At 38.3% G+C, this 24,373-nt stretch overlaps 2 protein-coding genes across 2 annotated transcripts; one reads left to right on the top strand and one right to left on the bottom strand.

Annotated features, from left to right (window-relative positions):
* The first annotated feature begins 1,366 nt into the window (after positions 1-1,366).
* LOC114375463 (iridoid synthase CYC2-like) lies at positions 1,367-2,984 on the top strand. The gene has a single exon (XM_028333242.1). The coding sequence runs from the start codon at positions 1,567-1,569 to the stop codon at positions 2,758-2,760; it is 1,194 nt and encodes a 397-aa protein (XP_028189043.1). The 5' UTR covers positions 1,367-1,566; the 3' UTR covers positions 2,761-2,984.
* Positions 2,985-6,890: 3,906 nt separating this feature from the next.
* Positions 6,891-8,156, bottom strand: LOC114373115. Its single transcript, XM_028330656.1, has 2 exons — positions 8,122-8,156; positions 6,891-7,353 (listed from the first exon to the last, which is right to left on the bottom strand). The coding sequence occupies exons 1-2, from the start codon at positions 8,154-8,156 to the stop codon at positions 6,891-6,893; spliced, it is 498 nt and encodes a 165-aa protein (XP_028186457.1).
* Positions 8,157-24,373: the final 16,217 nt, after the last annotated feature.

Raw genomic sequence — 24,373 nt, 5'->3', positions numbered from 1 at the left:
CTCAACTATTTTATAATAGTTCCACTATTTTTTTGGTGAAATATATAATAGTTCCACTATAATATTATGCCCAATACTTTTTTCGTTGCTACAAAAAAAAAATATTTTTAACTCAAACAATTTATAAAGTAATAATTTACTCTTTCGTCTTACTTTTTAATTGCCTGAAAAATTGGGTTGGGTGCTTCCATTGTATATAAGAATATTATTAGCTTAATGCTTTTCTACTATTCCCACAAAATGAGGGCACAGGGTTTCCTCCAAATTAATCAAAAGGAATAATTATTCTACTATTGGAATCATAAACCCTATGTATTCACACTGTTTTTTTAATCTTTTAAGACAACAAGGTGCTCCACATAGTGTAGGACTACGACAAACCTCAGAAATAAATTTTTTATATGTATTTATAGAAAATAAAACAAAATGAACTAAAAAAATAAATCAAACTTTTTTAAATATCTCAACTTTTTGAAAACTCTTGCGTCTAATTTTTTTCTTCATACTAATTAACTAATTTATAAAAGCTTAAAAAGTTTCTTAATAGGATTTTACTATTAAAAAATTCTCATAAATTTGAAACTAATTTAAATTGATTATTGTTCACCTTTCTCCCCTTTGCTCATATCATAAGCCTCAAAACTTCGCTTGCAACTACATTTTTTTTAAATAATTTCTAGACTATAAAGAAGAGGAAGACCTACCTTCATGTATGGTGTGACCATATATATTTATTAATGAAGTTCCTTGGGGTATTAGGTAGTAAAGTTAGTTATATGTTATTGACATAACACGTTAATATATATGTTATTTTAACTTGCTTGTAACCACAACGCCGGCATTGCAACGGCCATCGGCACAACCTGCCGGTTGAGTTTGGAACTCAACAAGCCTCCACCTATTTCCAATAGCACATTATGTGGGTTTAGTCAAAATTTATTCAATCATAAAGTATTTTTTTTCCGTCTAGGATATCTTCTGTCAAGAACAAAGACTAATATCTTCAAATACATGTTTTTGGCCGAAAGTAAAGACTAATATATTGAAATATAAATATCTATTTAAAAAATTGACTTTTTTTAATATATATTTTTCTATACGTATGAACATGAGAATTCATCTGACTATATATTTAAGGAACATAATTATCTTGTCAATCATAATATGGTCGTTGGAAATAAAGTACATATCTATAGTCATCTATGAAGAACTCTATAAAATAACACCCTCATGTCTCTTATCTTGGCAACAACCAGCATCTATCTTACTTGGAATTTTAAACTCAAACTGCTACCTTACAAGTTACAACTATGACAGCCCAGAAACACTCCTCAAAAGAAGAGCAATATAAACAAGTTGATCGGTGTTAGGACAGTTAGAAAGTCCACATTATTGCTACCCCCAAGTTCCAAATATACACAATGAGGCATTATATTTTTTTTATCCCTAAGAATCGAAAATAGTGTAAGAGATTTTACAATAACTCACGCCTTATTAACTCATACACCTTATTTAATTAATTGAGCAAAACCCCTTGACGTGAGGCACTGCATTCATTAGTATAAAATGGTTTCAATTTGGGAGGGAGGGTCAGTATCATCTAGAGCCCCTCATATGGCAATGGCAACAACAACCATAGAGGAGACAAAAAATGTTGCTATCATCTTTGGGGTCACTGGACTTGTTGGGAGAGAGTTGGCTAGGAGGCTTCTTCTTTTAGAACCTTCTTGGAAGAAGGTTTATGGCATAGCTAGAAACCCCGAAACACTACCAACCCTTATTATAAGCCCTTGTTACCATTTCATCTCTTGCAATATGCTGAACCCTTTGGAGACTCAGAAGAAGCTGTCTTGCTTGCAAGATGTGACTCATATGTTTTGGGTCACATGGGCCAGCCAGTTCCCATCAGAGACACAAGAAAGTTGTGAGCAGAACAAGGCCATGATGTGCAATGCTTTGAATACTATGCTCTCAGTAGCTAAGAATCTGAAGCATGTTTCCCTTCAGACAGGAACCAAGCACTATATATCACTGCATCCCCCCTTTGATGAAGAGAAGCTCCAATTTTACTACTACCATGAAGAGTTTCCCAGAATGAGCAAATCCCTTAATTTCTACTATGCCTTAGAAGATTTGCTCATGGAGAAACTGAGTGGTAAGGTGTCTTGGTCTGTGCATAGGCCTGGTTTATTGTTTGGTAGTTCTGTTAGGTCATTTTATAACTTCATGGGGAGCTTGTGTGTTTATGGTGCTATTTGTAAACATTTGAGGCTCCCTTTTGTGTTTGGAGGGACAAGGAAGTGTTGGGAGGAGTCATATATTGATGGATCAGATGCAAGACTTGTAGCTGATCAACATATTTGGGCAGCAAAAAACAGTGACATGATTTCCACCAATGGCCAAGCCTTCAACTCAATCAATGGCCCTAGTTTCACTTGGAAGGAGATTTGGCCTATTATTGGGAAGAAATTGGAAGTGCAAGTTCCTCAAGAAATGCTTGTGGAGAGCTTTTGGTTTTCAAAAGCCATGGCTGGGAAGGAGGATGTTTGGGAAGAGATTGTGGAGGAAAATGGGCTGGTTCACACAAGTGTTGAGAATTTGGCCAATTGGGAATTTTTAGATGCATTGTTTCGTTTCCCTTTGAAACTCTTGGGGAGCAGAGATAAAGTTGATGGACTTGGTTTTGGTGCAAGGTACAAGACATTGAATTCAATATTGTATTGGATTGATTGCATGAGAGATGAGAAGCTAATTCCCTAGAGGCTTCTTAATTCTTATTGCTAGCTTTGACTTCAACTTTGAAGATGTGTTTGGTACCAGAAATTTATGGAGCACCAGAAGATGGGGTTTTTCCTTAAGAAAATTAGTGGCAGGGTGGTTTACATGTGCTGGTTGACTAGCCCTTTATTGCTGCATAGTTTACTAGTTTATATACAGATGGAATCATCCAATTTAATAATATATATAACTTATTTTCTACATTACTGTCCCCTGGTGTCACTTATGTGTGGCTACAGGTGGAGGGGTTGCTTTGTCCACTTTCCACGTTTTCTTTTTCTTCTGTTTTTGCAGTAACCATATAGTAATTAAAAGAAAAATTCTCTAAGATAACATGGTGTATCAAACGTTCAGGTTGCTCTCTTTTAAGTCCTTTCTTCTGGTCATATTTGAGACCATGTAAATTTGAGTAATGCTGTATCAAATGTTCAACACGGTATATTACTTTTTCATTTCAATAATTACAAATTAAAAAGGTAATATCTTCAATATCACAAATATAAAAAGTATTCAATATTTTTTACATTTGGTGACTAGGAAGATTTATAAGAAGATTTTGGAATTATTCTAATTAAATGAAAGAACTTCTAAGGTAGAGACCAATAACCATTAGCACCATCCGCAGATAGACATACAAAATTCAACCGAGACAAACTAATGCTCCAATGGTGTAACTCAATAGGCCAGGAGTCGAGGATATTAAAGAATTGTTTGATTCTTCTAATGTAGAAATGCAATTTTAATTTTTGAAGAAAAGTGTAAAGCTATAATTTAATTTTCATTCTTTTGTCCCTTTTTATCTCCCCGGCCTTTCCCTTCTAACTGCAACCAGGAGCTCTATTAACAGTCCCTTGATAGGGTCCCATAGAGTATTTTTTTATGAAACTCTATTCTTAACTCTTGGATAATTCAATTAAACCTTTCACGTATTCTGACCGTATACTGTGAATATGAATATTTATATTATTTAGCTGAACATAATTATCATATCTTATCATTCTATTTCTATATGTAATATGTAGCATACTGTACCTGTACAGAGATAGATATTTAATTCCTCTTCTCGTGTCTTTTTTCTTTGGGGTTTTCTTTCTGTGTTCTATTATTCAACAATTCTAAGGGTGAGGTGTAACATTCCGATAAATTATACCGGAAAGAGAGAGATCTAGAAACTATGTAGGTATGAGATTACACAGTTGAAGATGACTTAAATGAATTAATTGATACAACGTATACCAACAAGATGTATCTACTTTTCAGTAGCCTATCACTTAAGAATTTTACGGTTAAAGGTACTTGACTTGGAGCAATTATGGGATGGGTGATCATCCGGAAAGTTTCCTAGAAAGCGTGTGAGTAAGGCTAAAACATGTTGAAAAGTCTTGTGTTGATCTGTGGAGACAGCCATTGATCTTGAAAGCAGTCAAGGATGATTGTCGAGGTCTCGGAAAGGGTTACCTACAAAGGGTTCTGACCAACAAGTATGTTGAGTGAAGTGCCACCATGTGAAGGATCACCTTGATATTATCATAACTATTTATACATACTTTAGTGAGCCTTGAATCCATGAGCCCCCGTATATTGTTTCCTCATTAGGTAATGTGCCTCTAATCATCACTAGGGAGTTTAAAGCTTTAATGGTTGTCATTTAGGATATTCTTGATACTTTGTTAAGTGAGTAATGAGAACTACTCGGGTATTCGACTAGGCCAAATACCAAAGTATTTAGGAGGGTCACCTTTGTGACAAGGTGATGAGAGTACTCGGATATTCAGCTAGGCCGAATACTTGAGTACTTAGAAGGGTCACCTTTGTGACAAGGTGATGAGTACTTGGGTAGCCGAATACCTTAGTACTTAGAAGGGTCATCTTTGTGACAAGGTGATGAAAGTACTCAAGTATTCAGCTAGGTTGAATGCCTGAATACTTAGAGTAGTCACCTTTAATGACGTGGTGATGAGAATACTCGAGTGTTTGGTTTGGCTGAATGCTTGAGTACTTAGAAAGGTCACCTTTGATGACAAGTGATGGCAATACTTAGGTAGGCCAAATACTTGAGTACTTTAGAAGAATCCCTTTTGATGATGAGGTGATGAGAGTACTTGGGTATTCGATTAGGCCAAATACCTGAGTACTAAGAAGGGTCACCTTTGATGACAAGGTGATGAGAGTTCTCGGGTATTCGTCCTATACTTCTTAAAAAGGTCAAGCTTCAATATTTTAAAGGTGTTGTGAGGGGTATTGTCTTGTATTTGGTCTAGCCGGAATTAACAAGTTAACATTATGAAAGAGTAAATGAAACTCATCTAAATATGAACTTAATTTATTTATAACTATTTACCTACATACATATGTATGAAATTCACACATAATCATTTTTTTCTTTTACAAAAAGGTTCCACATTCTTAAGTGTTGATATCTCTTCCTAGTTCCTAGCTTGCAAGGATGAAAAATAAGTAGAATAACAACAAAAATTGGAGCTTCTACAGTAGTTGATTTTGAAAGAAATCAAGCTCAAAGAAGAAAAAGGAAAATGGCATGACTGGGTAAACATGTCAACACACTGATTTTACCACTATAACATGCACTACATGTAATGCTCCCTTTAGTCCATAAGTTTCATGTATTTCACAGCTCAAGATGACTCTATTGAAGATTTTCCAATAATGTAAAAGTCACAAATCATTGTGCTTAGTAATGTATTTGAAAGGCTTTAAATCGGGATTCCAACTTCGAGAATGGAATCAGGTCTCCTCCAAAGAAGAAAAACTAATATAAAAGGATAAAGTTGATGAAAATATCCTCAACCTCCATTCAATATCAACAAAAGGTTAAATACAAGGGCATTCTAACCTAATCTGAGGGGTCACCAACAACGGGCAAAAACCTTAGGAAGCTTTTAGGAATTAACAAAAGGACATTAATAGCCTTGTTACAACGGTAAAGAGGAAAAATGATAGACTATTACACAGTCTCTTAAGTTCAAGGGCTTGCAGGTCTGCACAAATGAGTTTGGGGAATTACTTTGTGCAGCCAACACTAATAATTTTTTTTTAAAATATTTTACAAATTAATTTAAAATTAATGGTCCATGAATGATTTGAACCTGTGACTTTCACATTATTAATGTCACACTCTAACTCACTGGATTAATAGGCCAATTATGTTATAAAATAATTAATGTCGTTATATATAACACTAAAATTTCTAATGTATATTTAACACACATATAAGTTTACATAATAAATTTGTAACAATTAATTTTGATCTAATAATGTATTTTTAACATATATAAATTGTAAATAAAAATCATAGGTTTAATAAATAGTTATATATGTAAAAAAAATACATTATTAACATAAATCTACTAATGTATTTTTTGGCCTTATTACAATTAATTTTGATCTAATAATGTATTTTTTTACCTATATAAATTTTAGATAAAAATCATAGATTTCATAAAAATTTATATATGCAAACAAATTAATTATTAAATCAAAATTAATTATCACAAAATTTATTCTGTAAATTTACATGTACATTAAATATACATTAGAAATTTTAGTGTTATATATAACAATAATTATTTTATAACATAATTGACCTATTAACTCAGTTGATTAGAGACGAAAGTGACATATTCAAATGTCACATGAACCATTAATTTTAAATTAATTCACAATTACCATTAGGAATTCGCAATCCATATAAAACTCTGTGGATGAACAAAGTTGAAATTGTCCATCTTGCATGCACCAGAAAAGTGATAGGTGCACACAGCAAGTGCCATGAGTTTGTCCTCAAAGTAGGCACTTTCTCGGGGGAAGAAAAGATGCTCGTGCCTAATTGGTCCATGGGGGCGTCAACCTTACCTTGACAAGAGTAGTTGGAATTTCAATGCCTTTGGTCAAAATTGCTTCTGAGTCCAAAGCGTCTCCCTTAGGGGGAATGAGCGGCTGAGGGATGGAGATTGGCGTTGTTGGAGGTTCTCCGACCAAGAGACACAACAACGACATGTGAAATACGGGGTACATTCAAGCATTGGGTGGTAGGCGACGATACCTATACACCGGAGCACCTTGAAGGGGACAAAGTAGTGCCGATTGAACTTTTAGGAGCCTCGTCTAGCCATGGAGTGATGCTGGTATGGACAAAGTTTCAAGAGCTCCCAATCACCCTCTTGAAACAAGATATCACGCCAATGATTGTTGGATTGGGCAACCATCCGTTTCCTTGTGCTGCGAAGTGTCTCTCGGTGTTGTTTGCCAACAATTTGTCGATCTTGCAGGGTTTCATCCACATTTGGCAGAGACACCGAGCCTGGTAGGTAATCAGTCAGACCCGACGGTGAGCGGCCATACAAAGCTAGGGAGGGCATCATGCCGATGGCACTATGCTTGGTGGAGTTATACCAATACTTTGCCAAGTGTAGGATGTTGTACCATCGTTTCGGAAAATCCCCAGTGAAGCACCGGAGGTAGGCTTCGAGAAAGAGATTGAGGGATTCTGATTGGCCATGGTCATCAGTCTCCAGGGGGTAGGCTCCCTTGCGGCTTGAAGAGCTCGTGCCAGAACTGGCTCAGAAAAACCTTGTCACGATTGGAAACAATGGAATAGGGTATCCCATGGAGGCGACACACTTCCATCCAAAATCTGGCGGCCAAGCTTGCAGTTGTGAACTTGCTTAGTAGCACAATAAAATGTGCGTACTTAGCGAGCCTATCAATAACTACCCAAATAACGGTGTGGCCGTGTGAGTTGGGAAATGGGTAGATTGGTAACAAAGTCCATGCAGATGTCGTGTGAAACCTTCTTCGGTGATGGTAAAGGCTGTAACAACCCGGGCTTCTTAGCAGGTATGTATTTGTTTTGTTGGCATATCAAACAAGAACTGACAATATTTTTTACATTGTTGCTCATCCCAGGCCAATAAAAAGAGGTGGGCAACCTCGCTAGGATGGATTTGTTGTCAGAATGCCCTGAAGTCGAGGTGCGGTGAAACTCCTTGAGGAGAAGTTGCCTCATCTATTTGACATTGGGTGCGTAGATACGACCCTTGTACAAGACGACTCCCGTACTGACTTGAAATACCTTGCTCATGGAAGGGTCAGTCTGGCATCAGTGCAAAAATTGTTTGCAGCCAACATCCTCTTGGAACACTTTCTACAAGGTTGAGAACAACTCCGGTATCGGTGATAAAGCATCTGCCACACGATTCTCCTTACCAGGTTTGTATATAATCTAATAAGAGAAACCCCGTAACTCAATCACCAATTTTTGTTGATTCGGAGTTTGGAAAGATTGGGATAACAGATGTTTGAGGCTCTTTTGATCTTACAAACCTTGAATTTGTTGCCTTATAAGATACAGTATCCATTCTCGCATGGATTCTGTTATAGCATACAATGGGCACCCTTGTGCAGAGTTTCTTGCTAAAAAAGACTAATGGGCACCCTTGTTGGGAAAGAACAACTCCTACAATAGTGGCAGAGGCATATGTTTCAATCTCGAGTGGAAGGGTGAAGTTTGACAAACAGAGCACTGAAGTAGTAGTTACGATAGTTTTTAACTTTCTAAATGTCTAATTTGTATTTGTATCCCAATTAAACAAGGAGCCCAAGCACAACAAATCCATGAGATGGGAAGCTATAGCTGCATAATGGCAAATAAATAGCCTAAAGAAACCTGTTAAGCCTAGGAAACCATGCAAGGCAGTAAGGTTGGGAGGAATGGGCCAATCTACACTAGCCTGGGTCTTTGCTATGTCTGGCTCTGGACCCTTTGGGCAAAAACAATGTGGCTAAGATACTTCGCCCAAGAGACTGCAAAGGAGCCTTTAGATAATTTAGCATAAAAACAATGAATTCGCAACAAGTCTAGGATTAATTCAACATGAGCTAAATGGTCATAATAAGTAGGAATATAAATGAGGATATCATAAAAAATACTAGAACAGATTTGCAAAAATAAGGCCGAAGAAAATCATTCATGACAACTTGGAAGGATGAGGGCACGTTGGTAAGCCCAAAGGGCATAACTAAGAATTTGTAATGGCCATCAGAGTCCTAAAATCCATTTTTTGAGTGATGCGTAAAAAGTACTCGCATAAAGGTAAGTGTACCCTACACAGTAGTAACGATGGACAAGTCTAGATATCAAACCTTAGAGACTAGTTATATTTCCAAATAGTCAAAATTATTAGGCTAAAATATGTTTGTCGTCCTCATAAATATGAAAATATTCGGAATTTATCTCTGTATAATTTTCAGTACGTTTTCCATCCTTGGAAAGTCTAAATGTATCATTTTTTTGGCTTGAGCGTAGGTTTGAGTGAAACCAAACCGACAATGATGACTTTTTACATCTATTATATATATAACTGATGTAAAATGAGACAGTTTTTACATTAGTTGTGCATATAATTGATGTAAAAAGATATGCACGTTGGTTTGGACATCTAAACCTTACTTTGAACCAAAAAATAACACATTTCAATTTGTGAAGATGAAAATCGTATTGAAAGTTTTGCAGTGATGAATTTCACACATTTTCATATTTATGAGGATGAAAAACATATTTTAGCCAACTTATTGAACTAAACATTTGGGATAATTAGGAAGAGATTGAAGTATTTTTTGTGGTTTTTGATTTTAGGAGAAAACTGATAAACTATGGCAAAGAAAAATTTGAGTGATATTAAAAGTGACCAAAGATTATGATTCACTAGTACCAATTTTTCCCAATTTCAAATCCTATAAAATTCCTATCACGGTTAATTACCAATTCCCAAAGTCAATCAAAAGCCTATGATCAAGGTTTAATGATGCTCTTTGCTTTTAGATCATAACATTATTATTGAGATTGAGTATAAGTGCAAATTTGAACATGCGTTGATTTGTGAGATACACATAAACATGCGATGGTGGATTGTGACATCGTGATATGTTAAAATTATGGACATGAAATTTGGTTGTAAATAAGTGTGTAGTTAACAATTGATGTGACAATACTTGTGTTGTGAACTGTGAATTATACAATAACCCAATTGGTGTTTACCTTGAGAAAAGTGTTTATGCCCAGTGTTAAAGGGAAAGTGTAAGATTCCTAGTTAGGAACCTAAAGTGTTAAATTGTAACACAATGTGTTAAACGTGTTTGTAACACGAGTGTGAGGTTGTGGGTATTGTATAATTCATGAATAGTGTCTAGGTGCAAAAATTGTTATAGGGGTTGGACCTTAACGGATTCTTCGGAGTCTAGACCTTAGGGGTAAAAACACTCGATTTAAGTGCTCCTTTAAGCATATGTTGATCCCATATGGCGCCTCAGTGTAGTTTTTCACTGACATGGTACCACGTTGCATATAGGGTTGAGTCTTAGTATAAATGTTGCATAACACCTATGAATTATTTATTATGAAATTGATTAGTGTTGTTACATCTTGACTCGAGTGTGTGATTCATGTGTAACGTGTTTGGTGATTGAAAAATGAATTTTAAATGATAAAGTGGTGAAGTAATGTGGATTGTATTAAGTTGAGCTATATTTTAAATACTTCTATAATTTATATTGATTATGTCTTTGTTTATCTGTATTTTATTTAGAAATGTGATAACTCATTCCTTGTGTGTTGTTTGTGTTTGGATTCTATGATGATCTCGAACCTTGTGTTTGTGGGAGCAGATGACTAGGTGGATGACTTTAAAGAATCTCGTGCTAGATGTGACATCCTGGAAATTTCTACCCGGAATTTTTGGAAACGATGTATTTTGAATGATTATATATATATATATATATATATAAGTATTATTCAGTGTATATGCATATATGTTCTTGATAGAAGTAGGAATAGTGGGGGCAAGATATGTGGGTTAGGCTAATTAAGGAAGAGAAATCCATAACTGGGAGGTTATGGGTTAATTCTTAATTAATTAGTCTAAAAATCATCGTTTTGCGTGCGACTTAAAAATTAACAAAACCAACCTCTGAACCACGCTCGGGGTTTTATTCTGAGCGTTTTGATATATATATTGATTACTTTCGAAAACTGGCCCCGACGGACGCAAAGAAACGTGAGGAACTGGAACCAGAGAAACGGCATGCAAACCGAGGCAGGATTTTAGCATTCCAAAGGTCAGATTTTTCTCACTTTCTGTGGCTGTGTATGGGTCACAATCAAAAGAGAAAGTGGGCCCTTTTTACTCCACTCAAATGGAGACATGTGGCATAGCTTAAATAAAATAATAAGAAAAAAAGGAAAAAGCTTTTTTTTTTAAAACTAAAAAGCAACTCTCTCTCTCCTCACTCAGCCCAATTTCAGACAGCCCTCTCTCTCCCTCTCCCTCACGTTGCTTTTCTTTCTCCTTCATTCTCCATTGAAGCTCCAAACAAAGCTCCAAGCTTTGGCCATCATTTCTGCTCCAAATCACGAAAGGAGGGCATTTTCGGAGTCGTGAAGCGCACCTCTATGTGTGGGACTTCGAAATTTCAGGTTTGGGTGAACTTCTTTCTCTCTTGATTTTCGTGGGTATGGGGTTTTGGGAGATATGATGGGTAGTTTTGCTAGGTTTCTGCTTCACGGTAGTTATTTGTGAAGAAATTTGTCGAAAGCATGTTGAACTTGCCATGTTTGGATGAGTTAAGCTTACCCATTCTGTTTTAGGGTTTTTATGATGATGCTTGTGATGTTTATGTGCTGAAATTACTTATGGAAAACTGTTAGAGATGAAGGGTAGAATTAACCTAGGGTTAGAAGGTGGGAGTATGGTGTTGTGAGTGGAAAAAAAAGTGAGATTTTGAGAGTTGGAAGGCCCAATTCTGGATTTAGTGGTATTTGGAGGTTAGAGTGAGTTAATCCTAGCTTGAAATACCATTTAGGACTTATGAGAAAGGTTAGGCTGTGCTAGAGAGAAAAACAAATGACCAAAGTGAACAAAGAGCCATTTCTAGGGTAAATTTGGGTGTTGAGGAGTCAAATTTTGATTCGGTGAAATTTTAGGCGTAAATCCAGTTTGAACAAGTTTAAATTGATGTTATAGACTTGTGTGAGGTGAGAGTTTGCTTCAAATTTGTCCCATTCTCAATTTCACTTCTCAAACCTAGAAAATCCATTAAATTGAGGGGTATTGGACACCTAGATTTTGGGTTGCTGTGTTTTGAAGCTTGACTTTGGTTTAGACATGATTGATACATGATTTGGGACTTGTAGGATTTGATTTGGGCAAGATTGGATGAGAGGAAGTGTGGTTTTCGAAATCTGCACTTTATGCAGAATTTTGCTGTGAAATTGTGCAGCAGAATTTTGCAAAGTGCAGAAAAATGCTATGTTTCACTGGTTGTGGAAAGAGTAGTGCAAAATGAGTTCTGGATGTTTGCTTGCAGATCCCAACGGTCAAAATGTAGGCTTATGTACTAGAGACTTCCAGTAAAATTTTTGAGTCGATCTAACGGTTAACGAATTGGAACAAAGGAAATGTTACTGAGGTCTTTAAGTGAGAAAAGCTGTGATTTTGGTTTGAGTTTTGGGCAGAGTTTTCTGCCTTTGCCCTATTTTGCTTGGTTTGTTAGTTTGTGATGATTTGGATGTTGAATTACCTGGATGTTGGGGAAGCTTGGGAGGATTGATGGGGACCCGGTGTTGAGAGAAACGAGAATATGGGCTACGTGGGAGTACGTGAGCTCAGTTGGAGGTGGGCAACAGGGGATGGTGGGTTTATGCGCGATTTGTGGATGTGGAAAACTTGTTGTGCACCATCGCCCGACTGCCACCTAGTACCACATGTGATGGGTACCCCATAATCCTACAAGCTTGAGATGAGGAAGCGTAGAAGGGTGAAACTTCCTGCTTTTATTCGTTGACCACAGAGTGGTACCTGGAGATATGTCACGGGGGTCAGGAGACCTTGGGGACGTCAGGTGGGGTGCTATTGCCCAAAACCAAGCTTGACCAATCCCGAACAAACCCGGGCATAGTCAGTCAGTGAGAACCTATGATGTACCTAAACAGGCGAGCTCCTGGCAGTCAACAGATAAAAGGAACAAAGACCACAAAGCAAGGAGGCTTGTGTGGTGGCTGGCCAGCTGTGAACTTTGATTAATATATGGGATATGGCCTCTGGTAATTGATTACCAAGGGTGGGTAATCGATTACAAGGCTTAAAAATGAAGACAGGAGGCTAAGATGGTCTTTGGTAATCGATTACCAAGGGGTGTAATCGATTACCAGGCTTGAAAACGAGGTCAGGAAGCTAGGAGAGCTTCTGGTAATCGATTACCAAGGGGTGTAATCGATTACCAAGCTTCAAAAAGGGAACTGGCAGACTTTGGAGGCCTCTGGTAATCGATTACCAGACTGTGTAATCGATTACACAGAGGAATGGGTCATTGGTAATCGATTACCAGGTATGTGTAATCGATTACACAGTGCCTTTTTCAGGTTTTCATGTCCTGAAGTTGTGTAATTCGAGTTTGGCCTCTGGTAATCAATTACCAATGCTGTGTAATCGATTACCAGAGATGAAAAGCCTTAAAAATACCCCTTTTACTTGTATATAGTGATCATGAGACAAATTTTGTGCGGCGCGGTTAGATTTTCATGAAAGAGTCTACCCCTTTCTTTTCTTTCTTGTAGATCGTGATGGCGGCGCAGCTAATCCATGATCGAGTGGAGATGGAGTGCCTAGAGGGAGCTTGGGAGACCCTCGAAGGCAACGCGAGGTGCCGATTCCGGGGCACGATTCGATTCACGGCTACTTCTTTGGTGCATCCAGATGAACCCGTGCGTACGCTTCAGCGCACTGTGGAGTGGATACTACCCACGCCTACACCATATCGTCTAGTGGAGCCAGTCCAAGTGATTGAGGTAACGTCATCCGAGGAAGACCCTGAGGAGGATCCCGAGGAGCTACCTCCTGAGCCTGCTGTGGATGCTCTTGATTTTCTAGAGGGTGATGAGGACCCACTCCCTGAGGTGGATTCTCCCGAGGACGTCATGTCGGCATCCGAGGCAGACTCTACGGAGGATAGTGGCCCTGGAGAGATGGCGATCAGTGGAGGCTCTTCATCCTAGTGGACAGCTCTTCGGATTAGTTTTCTATACTTTTTGAGGGTGGGTGTATCTAGGACTGACTGTTAGGTTTACTCTTTTGTTTTTTTTTGTATCGGTAGACCTATTGTATAGGAATTTGATGATTGTATACATGTGGCTGAAGCTACTACAGTGGATACTTTTGCTTTGGATGACACTATGCATTTTGTAAAACTCCCATATTTTGGACAGCTTTAAATGATGAGTGTATTATGTTTAATCTTGTTATTCAAAGAGAAGGCATTAGCAAACTTCATTTGTAAAAGAGTTTACCGATCGTATTTTGTTCTATTATTTTCATGTGACGACCTAAAGTAATGGCTGGTATATTCTTCCTTTTGAAACAGCAAAATAGTTTAGAGAATATCAGCGGTAAGAAAGAAATGACTCCGAATAGAGTTGTGAATTGGCCATTCAGGACTCTATAGTGAGGATTTTCCTTCTAAACCCAGTTATTGTGAAAAGAGAAAGATATGAAAAGGAAAAAGAAGAAAAAAAAAATTTACCATGGTTTTCGTTATTTAAATCATTACTATTAAACCAGTCATTAATTTAGGGACGCCACACTAGAGGATGTGAGACATAATGCTTTGACAGGATGTGACACTGGAGCATGGGTTTTTATTTCAATTGCATGATGTTATATTACTTTATTTTAGGCCACTATTTAACAATATTTGTTTTGTAAACTTTGATGGCCTTGTTCTGAGCCGGATATGTCTTTAATATTTTTTATTTGGTAATAATAAAGTGAATGTGACCATTTTACTCACATGAGCTCCTTTACGTTAATTGAATACAATCATTTTAGTTAATTCTACATTTTTATATGTTTTTCTTATTTATATGTATGTCGGGGTAGAGGGTGTCACAAAACCTCCAAGTATTATCTTTCTTTCAAACTAATAAAACTGGAGAGGTGTTGTATGTTGATTAATTAACAACCATTAGTTAGCCTTTTTTAGACTTTACCAACTTAGTTATTTTTCTGTTTTTTCTGTTATTCTGTTATAACAGTTAACAGTTAGGTAGTTTTAAGTTAGTTAAGTTAGTTAGACTTGAGATAGTGCTTCTATTTCTTTTACTGCATAGTCTAGTTCAGAGAGATTTTGTAACTAGAAAAAACTGTAGTTTGAATAAAAGTGGTTGCTGTGAGGAGATTTAGAGTTGAATGTTTACTCTAGTCAAATCACACATTCTGTGAAGTTCTTCTTTGTTCATCCCTATTTCTGCATTTTGACTATTCTTGTTCAAACAAGAAACTCATATCTCTTGTGAGTAAATCTGATCTTGGCACAACAAATTGGTGCGGTGAGCGTGGATGATTTTGGGCTCGACCAAGTATGAGGTTAAAAAATTCACAGGGCAAAATGATTTTGGGCTATGGCGATTGAAGATGAGAGCTCTTCTTGTCCAGCAGGGCCTGGTGGAAGCACTTGATGGAGAAACCAAACTCGAAAAGATGATGGCTGATGGGGGAAAAAAAGCACTACTACAGAAGGCACACAATGCAATTATCCTCAGTCTCAGAGACAAGGTGTTGAGGCAAGTCTCTAAGGAAACAACTGCTGCTGGGGTTTGGTCAAAGCTTGAAGGTTTGTACATGATCAAATCTTTAGTTAATCGTCTTTACCTAAAGCAGTCTTTGTATTTGTTTAAAATGCGTGAAGATAGATCAGTAGGAGAACAATTGAATTTGTTTAATAAACTGATTCTAGATCTTGAAAATATCGATGCCACCATTGATGATGAGGATCAAGCTTTGCTATTGCTGTGCTCCTTACCTAAGAGTTACTCTCATTTCAAAGAGACTTTACTGTTTGGAAGAGACTCTATTTCTCTTGATGAAGTGTAGGCTGCTCTGAATTCAAAGGAATTGAATGAAAAAAGGAAAAGAAGTCCTCGACAAGTGGTGAAGGGCTGACAGTAAGAGGAAAAACCTTCAAGAAAGATAGTAAATCTGATAAGAAGAAGCAAAAGCCAGAAAACCAGAAAAATGGTGAAGGAAACATCTTCAAAATCAGATGTTATCACTATAAAAAGGAGGGCCATACAAGGAAAGTTTGTCCTGAAAGGAAAAAAATGGTGGTAGTAACAATAGGAAGAAGGACTCAAGAAATGTTGCAGTTGTTCAAGATGATGGCTATGAATCTGCAGAGGCACTGGCGGTGTCTGAAAAGAATCCAGAAACTAAATGGATAATGAATTTAGGGTGTTCATGGCATATGACACCAAACAAATCATGGTTTGAACAATTTTCTGATCAAGTAGATGGGTTAGTACTCCTTGGAGATAACAAGCCTTGCAAAATTGAAGGAATTGGGTCTATAAGGTTCAAGTTTCATGATCGAGCTGAGAGAATTCTCATAGAGGTCAGATATGTACCTGAGCTGAAGAGAAATTTAATCTCTCTCGGTGAATTTGATAAAAGAGGGTATGTGTTCAAGGGTGAAAAAGGAATACTAAATGTAGTTAAAGACTCCATGATTGTCATGAGGGGAATTATGGACAATGGCCTTTATTCTGTGGATGGTGAAGTTGTAATTAGCTTTGCATCCACTACAATAGGAAGAGTTTTTTTTTATCAAAAATTGAGTTATGGCACATGAGGTTGGGTCATGTAAGTGAGAAGGGGTTGATTGAATTGGCAAAACAGGAGCTGCTATGTGGGGACAAAATGGAGAAATTGAAGTTCTGTGAACATTGTGTCTATGGCAAAGCTTGCAGAGCCAAATTCAATGTTGGACAGCAGAGAACAAAAGGTACCCTTGATTATGTTCATGCTAATCTTTGGGGACCAACCAAGATCCCCTCTCATTCTGGAGCAAGGTATTTCTTGAGCATTGCGGACGACTACTCAAGGAAGTTGTGGATCTACATTCAGAAAACAAAAGATGAGGCTTTTGATAACTTCAAAAGTTGGAAGACGCTTGTGGAAAACCAAACAGGCAGAAAGATCAAGAGGTTTCATACTGATAATGGTCTTGAGTTCTGCTCTGAACCTTTCAATGATTTTTGCAAAGAGAATGACATTGCAAGGCACAAAACAGTTGCGGGCATCCCTCAACAAAATGGTTTAGCTGAAAGATTCAACAGGACCATTTTGGAGAGAGTGAGATGTATGTTGCTGAGTGCAGCATTATGTTCGCTAATGGCAAGTGTACCGGACTGCACAAGTAGTATAAAATGGTAAGAACTGAGTATCAAACTCTCAGCGAACTAGTGTTATCTGGCAAGCTATTTCGATAAATAGGCATCTGGTATGAAAATATGACTGTGGTTATGAAAAGGTATTTAAACTATCTAGGCAAAAAAAAAAGGAAATCACGCAAGAGAAATACTGTGTAAAAACAAGTAGAGAATGCGCTGGTCTTCCTCATAGGTTCCTGATGCTAAAAATGATGTTCTCTATCTAACAATGCTCATGCGTTCCTATGTTGTCTCTTGGACTGCTAGACCTCGATTCCTCATGATAGCCTAGCCTAGTCCTAATCAAGCCTCGTCTGCAGATTCCTCTTGTAAGACTAAACTCAACCAAGATCGCATTAAGACACACAAACTCAACTAAGTTCTTGTACCCCGATTCCTCATGATAGCACAACAACTTAGTCCCGTACTATCAAGGACTTTAGAATCAAACCAGTTCCCACTGTTGAATGACCCTAACAAAGCATGCATCTACGTGATCAAGGTAAAAGCACACTGGAATGAAAAGCAGATAGCACAGAGAATCAACAAAGCATCATTACATAGATAGAAATATATTTACATCAGGTACCTATAGGGAAGATCAAACAGAGGATTTAGCTTTCCATAGTCTGGAAATCTCAAACTTATCTCAAGCTCTAAGAACGGCTTTCGCTTCGAACTTGCGTCTTTGCAGATCTTCACACAGCAAAATCTCTCAGAACTCTTTGTAACTTGGACCTTTCTCTCTCTAGAACCTTCGTGCATGAAGAGCTTCTCAAGAAAAGTGCCAAACTCCTTTTTCAAATCTGATTCCAGGCTTAAATAGGTGGCCTTGTTTGTGCTCGTGTGCTTAGTGCAGATTTGGATCGCTTAGCGCGCATAAGTGGATGTTGGCTTAGTGCGCTTGTTTCACTTAGCGGATGAGCTGAAGCGGTGCGCTTGATGACCTAGAGTGGTGCGCTTAGCGAACTTGACAGCTCATCTTCTTCTGGATTCTTCCTCGCACTTAGCCACTGAAGGTTGCGCTTAGCGAAAGAGTGAAAAACATCACTTTGCCAAAGTTGCCTATTTAACCTGAAATTAAGAGAAATTGATTATTAAATGCACAAAACAAAAGTATAAATTATCTATTACCTATATTTAACAAAAAGTAATTATAGTATTACAAAATAACCATAAATTGGGAAAGTTTGATACAATATACATAGGTTTTATACACAAAAGTTAGTCGTATTCATCGACTAACAACTCCCCCAAATTTACAGTTTTGCTTGTCCTCAAGCAAAAGAAAACAGCTCACTTGTCCTCAAGTGGTAAAACATGCAGTGTTTATGTACAAAGGTGTATGCATCAAAATTTATTGATTGCATGATGAGAAAGATGAAGTAATGTGTACCTATCACTTGTTTTCACAGAATATGCAGCTAGAAAAAGAGGAGAACCAAATATGAATATACAGTTAGATGAAGTTAATCATAAGACAAATATCAAGGAAAGTAGCTCAAACCACAGTCTCACGGCTACTGTTTCACTCAAGCACAAGTGTTTAAGCTATTCATTAATAACAACTAACAGGAGGTCCAATCTTTGCATTTCATCTCATGCCATCCAGTCAGAAATGTATAAACAGAATCAGAAGGACTTTCTCAGGCTTGTTGTGAGGTTTGGCTACAAAAATTCATTGTTTTTTCTAGGATTCAAAGGTTTAGGTTCTAAGAGAGCACAAATCCTTGACTTATCCCAATGGTCTTGTATTATACCAGTAGCTTTCTCACTATCTTTTCCTTTTAAGTTACTTTTGACCTTATTGTAGCAGCATAATTTATTATTATTTTTTTTTACATACAACTTATTTGTTGTGTGTGCTGGTGCTTAACCTTTTTCTTTTCATTCTTTTCAACTTTTCTCCCCCAAATTTAGAGTAAATTTTCCTTGAACCACATGCTCTCCTAGAATCTAAACAAGGTATTAGGAGATAATCATTTAAAGTTCAGGGTTTAATTCATGACAAATCAATAAGCCTTATACAAGGGAGCAAAAGATACAAGTATCATTCAAGGTAAGCTATTTGGTCAAAAGAGCTTGTGTCTATACAATTCATGGCCTTCATCATGTTCTGAGTTATACAAATCATTCTAGAATTCAAAGATTTATGCAAATATCATTATTCACAGTTAGTCATTCACTCACAAATTAAGGTCACACTCTCACCGGTTTTTTTGGTTCAAGCTTTTCTTTCACAATCAGTCTGTCTAGTGACTAACCATTCTATTATAAGTTCACATTCTTGTTCTTTCTTTGTTCAACATACACATTTGCTCAAGTTCATGAAAGGAAACACATATTTCATCATAAGCATGCACTCAATTTAAAACAAGGCATACAACCATTTTTCACAAAAAGATAAAAGTGTTTCACTGCCATGTCATCTAAAATAAGTTAAACTGTTCAAAATGCTTCAGGATAAGCATACTAACTATTCATAGATAAAACTAGCAGTATCTATAGACATAAAGGAAATACTGTACGAAAACCAAAATTATAATAATAATAAATCAAAAAGAAAAAAAAAATTCATCAGGAATCAAAATTCCTGTGACTGGTCCTGTGTGTCCTATGTCTGACCATCCTCCTCATCTGTCAGCTGAAGAACTGGAGTAGCGGGAGGAGAAATGTCCACAGCTAGGACTGGTGTAGTTCGATCCTCTGGAATCTGTGGAAGAGGAGTGGAGGGGTGTGATGAAGGCTGAGGTGAGGGTAGGTGTACGACTGGTGAAGAAGGTTCTGAAGTAGCCTCAAGGGATTGCTCAAGAGTGGTAGCAACTACATGTCTCACCTGTGTCTCCTTTGCCTCTTCTCCTCTATCAAATGGCTCTGAGATGGTGGCCTCAGATGACTCATCCTCCATATGCTGAGGTACCTAGGTTGTGGGACCTTTGTCTTCCTTATGAAGAGAAGGTTGGGTCCCGGGCTAGGCTACCATCTCATTAAACTGTTCAACAGAAGGAATAGAGTCTGGAGGTGCTATCATCTGAAAACTCTGATATGTCCCTGATGAATGCTTTGGAGCATGGCTTCAAAGCGTTGAGAATTTGTTTGAGCTAGGACAGAGGGGGCTATTGAAGTGGATGTTGGAGTAGGAGCTGCAGAAGTAGAAGGAAGCTCGGCTGGCCTTGCCCTCGCCCTCCTGGTCCCTCGGATAGTGACTGTTAGATCCTCGGGGTTCCAACAGTTCTTCCTGATGTAAGCCAAATTAATGACTGGGCTAAGGCGCTCGAAGGTAAGGCTGTCAGATACAACCCCTCTGGCTCTGCATAATGCGGTGATTAAAGCAGGGAACCCAAGTCTAGAGGTGTTAGACTGGGCTATAGAAGTCATTTGGCTAGAAATCAGCGCTCCTATGTTCATATGCAAGTGAGAGACTAGGCCAAAGATTAGCCTAGCTCTGTCCACTGTCAGATCAGAGGTATGTGATGTGGGGGCCAAGTTGGAGTATGAGAGGACACTCCACACTTGAGCTAGTGTAGTCAAATCCTTCCTGAGAATCCTCCCAGGATGACCCTCAGAGTTCAAGATGAACCCTCGGCCAGGTATGCATAAAGCAGCCTCTATCTCTCTGAAGTCTGTAGGCAACCTGCAGTATCTGGAGTATACGGGTAGATTCTCTCCCTCAGCTAATACCACATGTGTCTCCAGGAATGCGTTGAGACTGTCAGCATCAATCTTCACCAAATGACCTCTGACTCTGGACTGCTTTGGTGGACGGTCCTCAGAACTGTATAAATTTGCATAGAACACTTTCACCAAAGCTAGGTCTATGCTCCCATCGGCTAAATTAGTGAGGCGTTTATGGAAGTTATGCCTCTCCAGCTCGCCCTTGAATTCATCCAGCTCTGTGTGATAGATTTCCACTTTCCTCTCAGCTAATATGTGTCTTCCCAACACATTGTCAGTATATTTGGTCCAGGCTTCAAAGGAATGGAATCTACGTGTATCATATTGAGTAGTGGGCCTTGAACCGACACTCTTTCTTTTCCTTGAAGACATCTACAGACAGAGGAACCAAACATTTGATCAGGACACAATTATTCAAATTTTTAAAACTGAAAAATAAAACTGAAAAAGACATTGACCGCTTAGCGAGAAAGCGCCCACTAAGCTGAACATCTTCCACAAGGATATGCGCTAAGCTTCTTAAAGGCTGCGCTTGGCGGCACCAACTCTTCAAAAATTTCACTAAGTGTTGGGAGCTTAGCGAGTGAAGCTCGCTTAGCTCAGCGGATGCCACAACAAATTGCGCTTGGCCTAGGAAAGCTCGGCTTAGCATGCGGCTATCAACAAAAATTTGTCTAAGTTACCTGGGCTTAGCGATTCAGCCTCGCTTAGCCACATGTAGTTCAGCAAGATGATGAGTGTTTATCCTCAAAGGATGAACTCGCTTAGCGCGGTAGGCGTGCTTAGCGAGTTCTTTAGATAACTCCTACATACAATGAGTATTGATGAACTCATTTAGCGCAGCTTGCTCGCTTAGCGATTTCATCGTGTTTTCCAGAAAATGCAGAAAACGCAACTCATTTTCTCACACTTTTCAAGCCTCTAAAAGGCATATCAGACATGCAATGTGTGCGTCATACTCAATTCAGTATACAAGTGTACATAGCCCTAATCTTAAACTAATTCTAACAAAACATAAAAAACCTAAAAATCTAAAGCTACAGTTAAAGGATAAAGGAACTTACTTGGATGGTATGTGATTGATGCTTCAAAGTTGAAAATGCACAAAGGAAGTACAGATGCAAAATGTGCAAATTTTTGGAGAGAGAGAGAATGCAGAGGCGAGGTTTCTGTAATCTGGTAAATGTGAGTGTAACTGCTGTTACACTCACTTAAGCAGTTTTGATACATTCGCTTAGCGGACTGTTGCGCTAAGCGAGAAAGAGAGACGTTTGGTTTCTCAACTAGGTCCGCTTAGCGAACACGTGCGCTTAGCCGACGTTTCAAATTCGAAAATAATTTTTTTTTTATTTTTTTTATTTTTTGAACAGAAACTCGGCTTAGTGAGAGAGTACGTCCGCTTAGCGAGACCTGCAAATTAGAAAAGCTGCAACTCTCGCTAAGCTGGTCAGGGCCAGCTTAGCTAAAATGATGCATCTTAAGTACAGAGGAGCACGTGCTTAGTTGAGAGGTACTCGCTTGGCACTCATATTGCAGCAAAGAATCTCGCTTAGCTGCCATGACTGGTGCTTAGCGTCATGGACCTCAATTAAGGCCGTAAGGAATTGCGCTTGGTGACAATAGGTCCCGCTTAACCACAGATAAGCTGTCTCTTAGCAATCAAGTTGAAGCTTAGCTGAATTCAACTCGAATTGATGTTAGCTTAGCTCAACATTGGCTAGCTCAGCGGAAATAATCAACTTCAGGTACCAGGGTTGTGCGCTAAGCGCTTGAAACTCGTGGCTTAGCACATGAAAGATTATGCGCTTAGCGAGAAGCAGGCGCTTAGCAAAAGGACTAATTTTCAAAAAGATTTTCTAAGTTTTAAACTTAGTCCTTTCCCAAGAAATTGAAACCCTTATGTTAAACATTCAAAGATAGGCTGATATACTCCTATGTACAGATTATAGAGAAAGTTCCTAATGATCAAATGCATGAAAAACAAACACAACAAAGATTAAAATTGAGTTGCCTCCCAGGAAACGCTTCTTTAACGTCATTAGCTTGACGCTTTTACCTCTCTGGCAATCTCATGTTTTGGTTCTCACCTTCAGAACCTCTTGACCTTCTTCCATTACTTGCAAGCAAACATTGTGCTATGGAGTAGGCTTGTCTTCCAGAAACAAGTTGAAATCAATTTTTTGGTCTTCAAAACCTAACTCCAACTTTCTCTTCCCTATGTCAACTATGCAGCTTGCAGTCAACATGAACGGCCTTCCCAAAATTATAGGGATGTCAATATCTTCAAAGATATCCATGACCACAAAGTCTGCTGGGAAGATAAAATACTTTACTCTGACCAACACGTCTTCAATCACTCCATAGGGCCTGGTAATGGAGCGGTTAGCTAATTGCAAAGTCATTTGAGTGGGCATAATCTCCAACTCTCCCAGTCTTCTGCACATGGAGAGTGGCATCAAATTAATGCTGGCTCCCAGATTAATCAGAGCCTTTCCCACATTGACTTCTCCTATTGAACAAGGAATGGTTTGATGGAAGCTTGCTTGTGGAGCTTCTATGGAGGCTGGATCTTTGAGCTTCAATGAGGTCCTTTAATGGTGATTTTCCACCATGGAGATGCAGCGGAAGACAAAGGAGAAGAGGTGAGAGGAGGCGCCATCCACTAGGGAATAAGCGATGGAAGAAGGAGCTTCACCACCAAGATGAGCCTTGGATAAGAAACTTGGAAGGATGCTTCAATGGAGGAAAAGAAAGAGGGAGAGAAAGAGAGAGGGGGGAGCACGAAATTGAAGGAAGAAAAAGGGAGAGAAGTTGAACTTTGAGTTGTGTCTCACAAGACTCTCATTCATCAAAGTTACAACAAGTGTTACACTTGTTTCTATTTATAGACTAGGTAGCTTCCTTGAGAAGCTTTCTTGAGAAAACTTCCTTGAGAAGCTTTTTTGAGAAAACTTCCTTGAGAAACTAGAGCTTAGCTACACACACCCCTCTAATAACTGAGCTCACCTCCTTGAGAAGCTTCCTTGAAAAGATTCCTAAAGAAGCTAGAGCTTAGCTACACACACCTCTCTAATAGCTAAGCTCACCTCCTTGAGATGAGAAGCTAGAACTTAGCTACACACCCCCTATAATAGCTAAGCTCACCCCCATGACAAAATACATGAAAATACAAAAAAAGTCCTTACTACAAAGACTTCTTAAAATGCCCCGAAATACAAGGCTAAAACCCTATACTACTAGAATGGCCAAAATACAAGGCCCAAACGAAGGAAAAACCTATTCTAATATTTACAAAGATAAGCGGGCTCATACTTAGCCCATGGGCTCGAAATCTACCCTAAGGCTCATGAGAACCCTAGGGCCTTGCCTTGGATCTCTAGCCCAATCTACTTGGAGTCTTCTACCCAATGCCCTTGCGGGATAGGATTGCATCATGGTTACACTCCTAGGATCTTTGTGCTTAGGTGGAAGGATCTTTTGGATTACAACACTACAATTTCCTTCCACTATGATGTTCTCCTGATGAATGTACCTGTGCTTCCTTGTCAACATATCTTTCAAAAATTTAGAGTAGAGTGGCATCTACTGTAGAGTTTCCTAAAAATATCCAAAAACCTTGCCAAATGACGATCTTTTTCTTTCTTG

Source organism: Glycine soja, chromosome 11, assembly GCF_004193775.1.
Source record: "Glycine soja cultivar W05 chromosome 11, ASM419377v2, whole genome shotgun sequence".
Classification (NCBI taxonomy): Eukaryota; Viridiplantae; Streptophyta; class Magnoliopsida; order Fabales; family Fabaceae; genus Glycine; species Glycine soja.
Note: the sequence above shows the minus strand (reverse complement) of the source record. Positions and strands in the feature narration are given on the sequence as shown.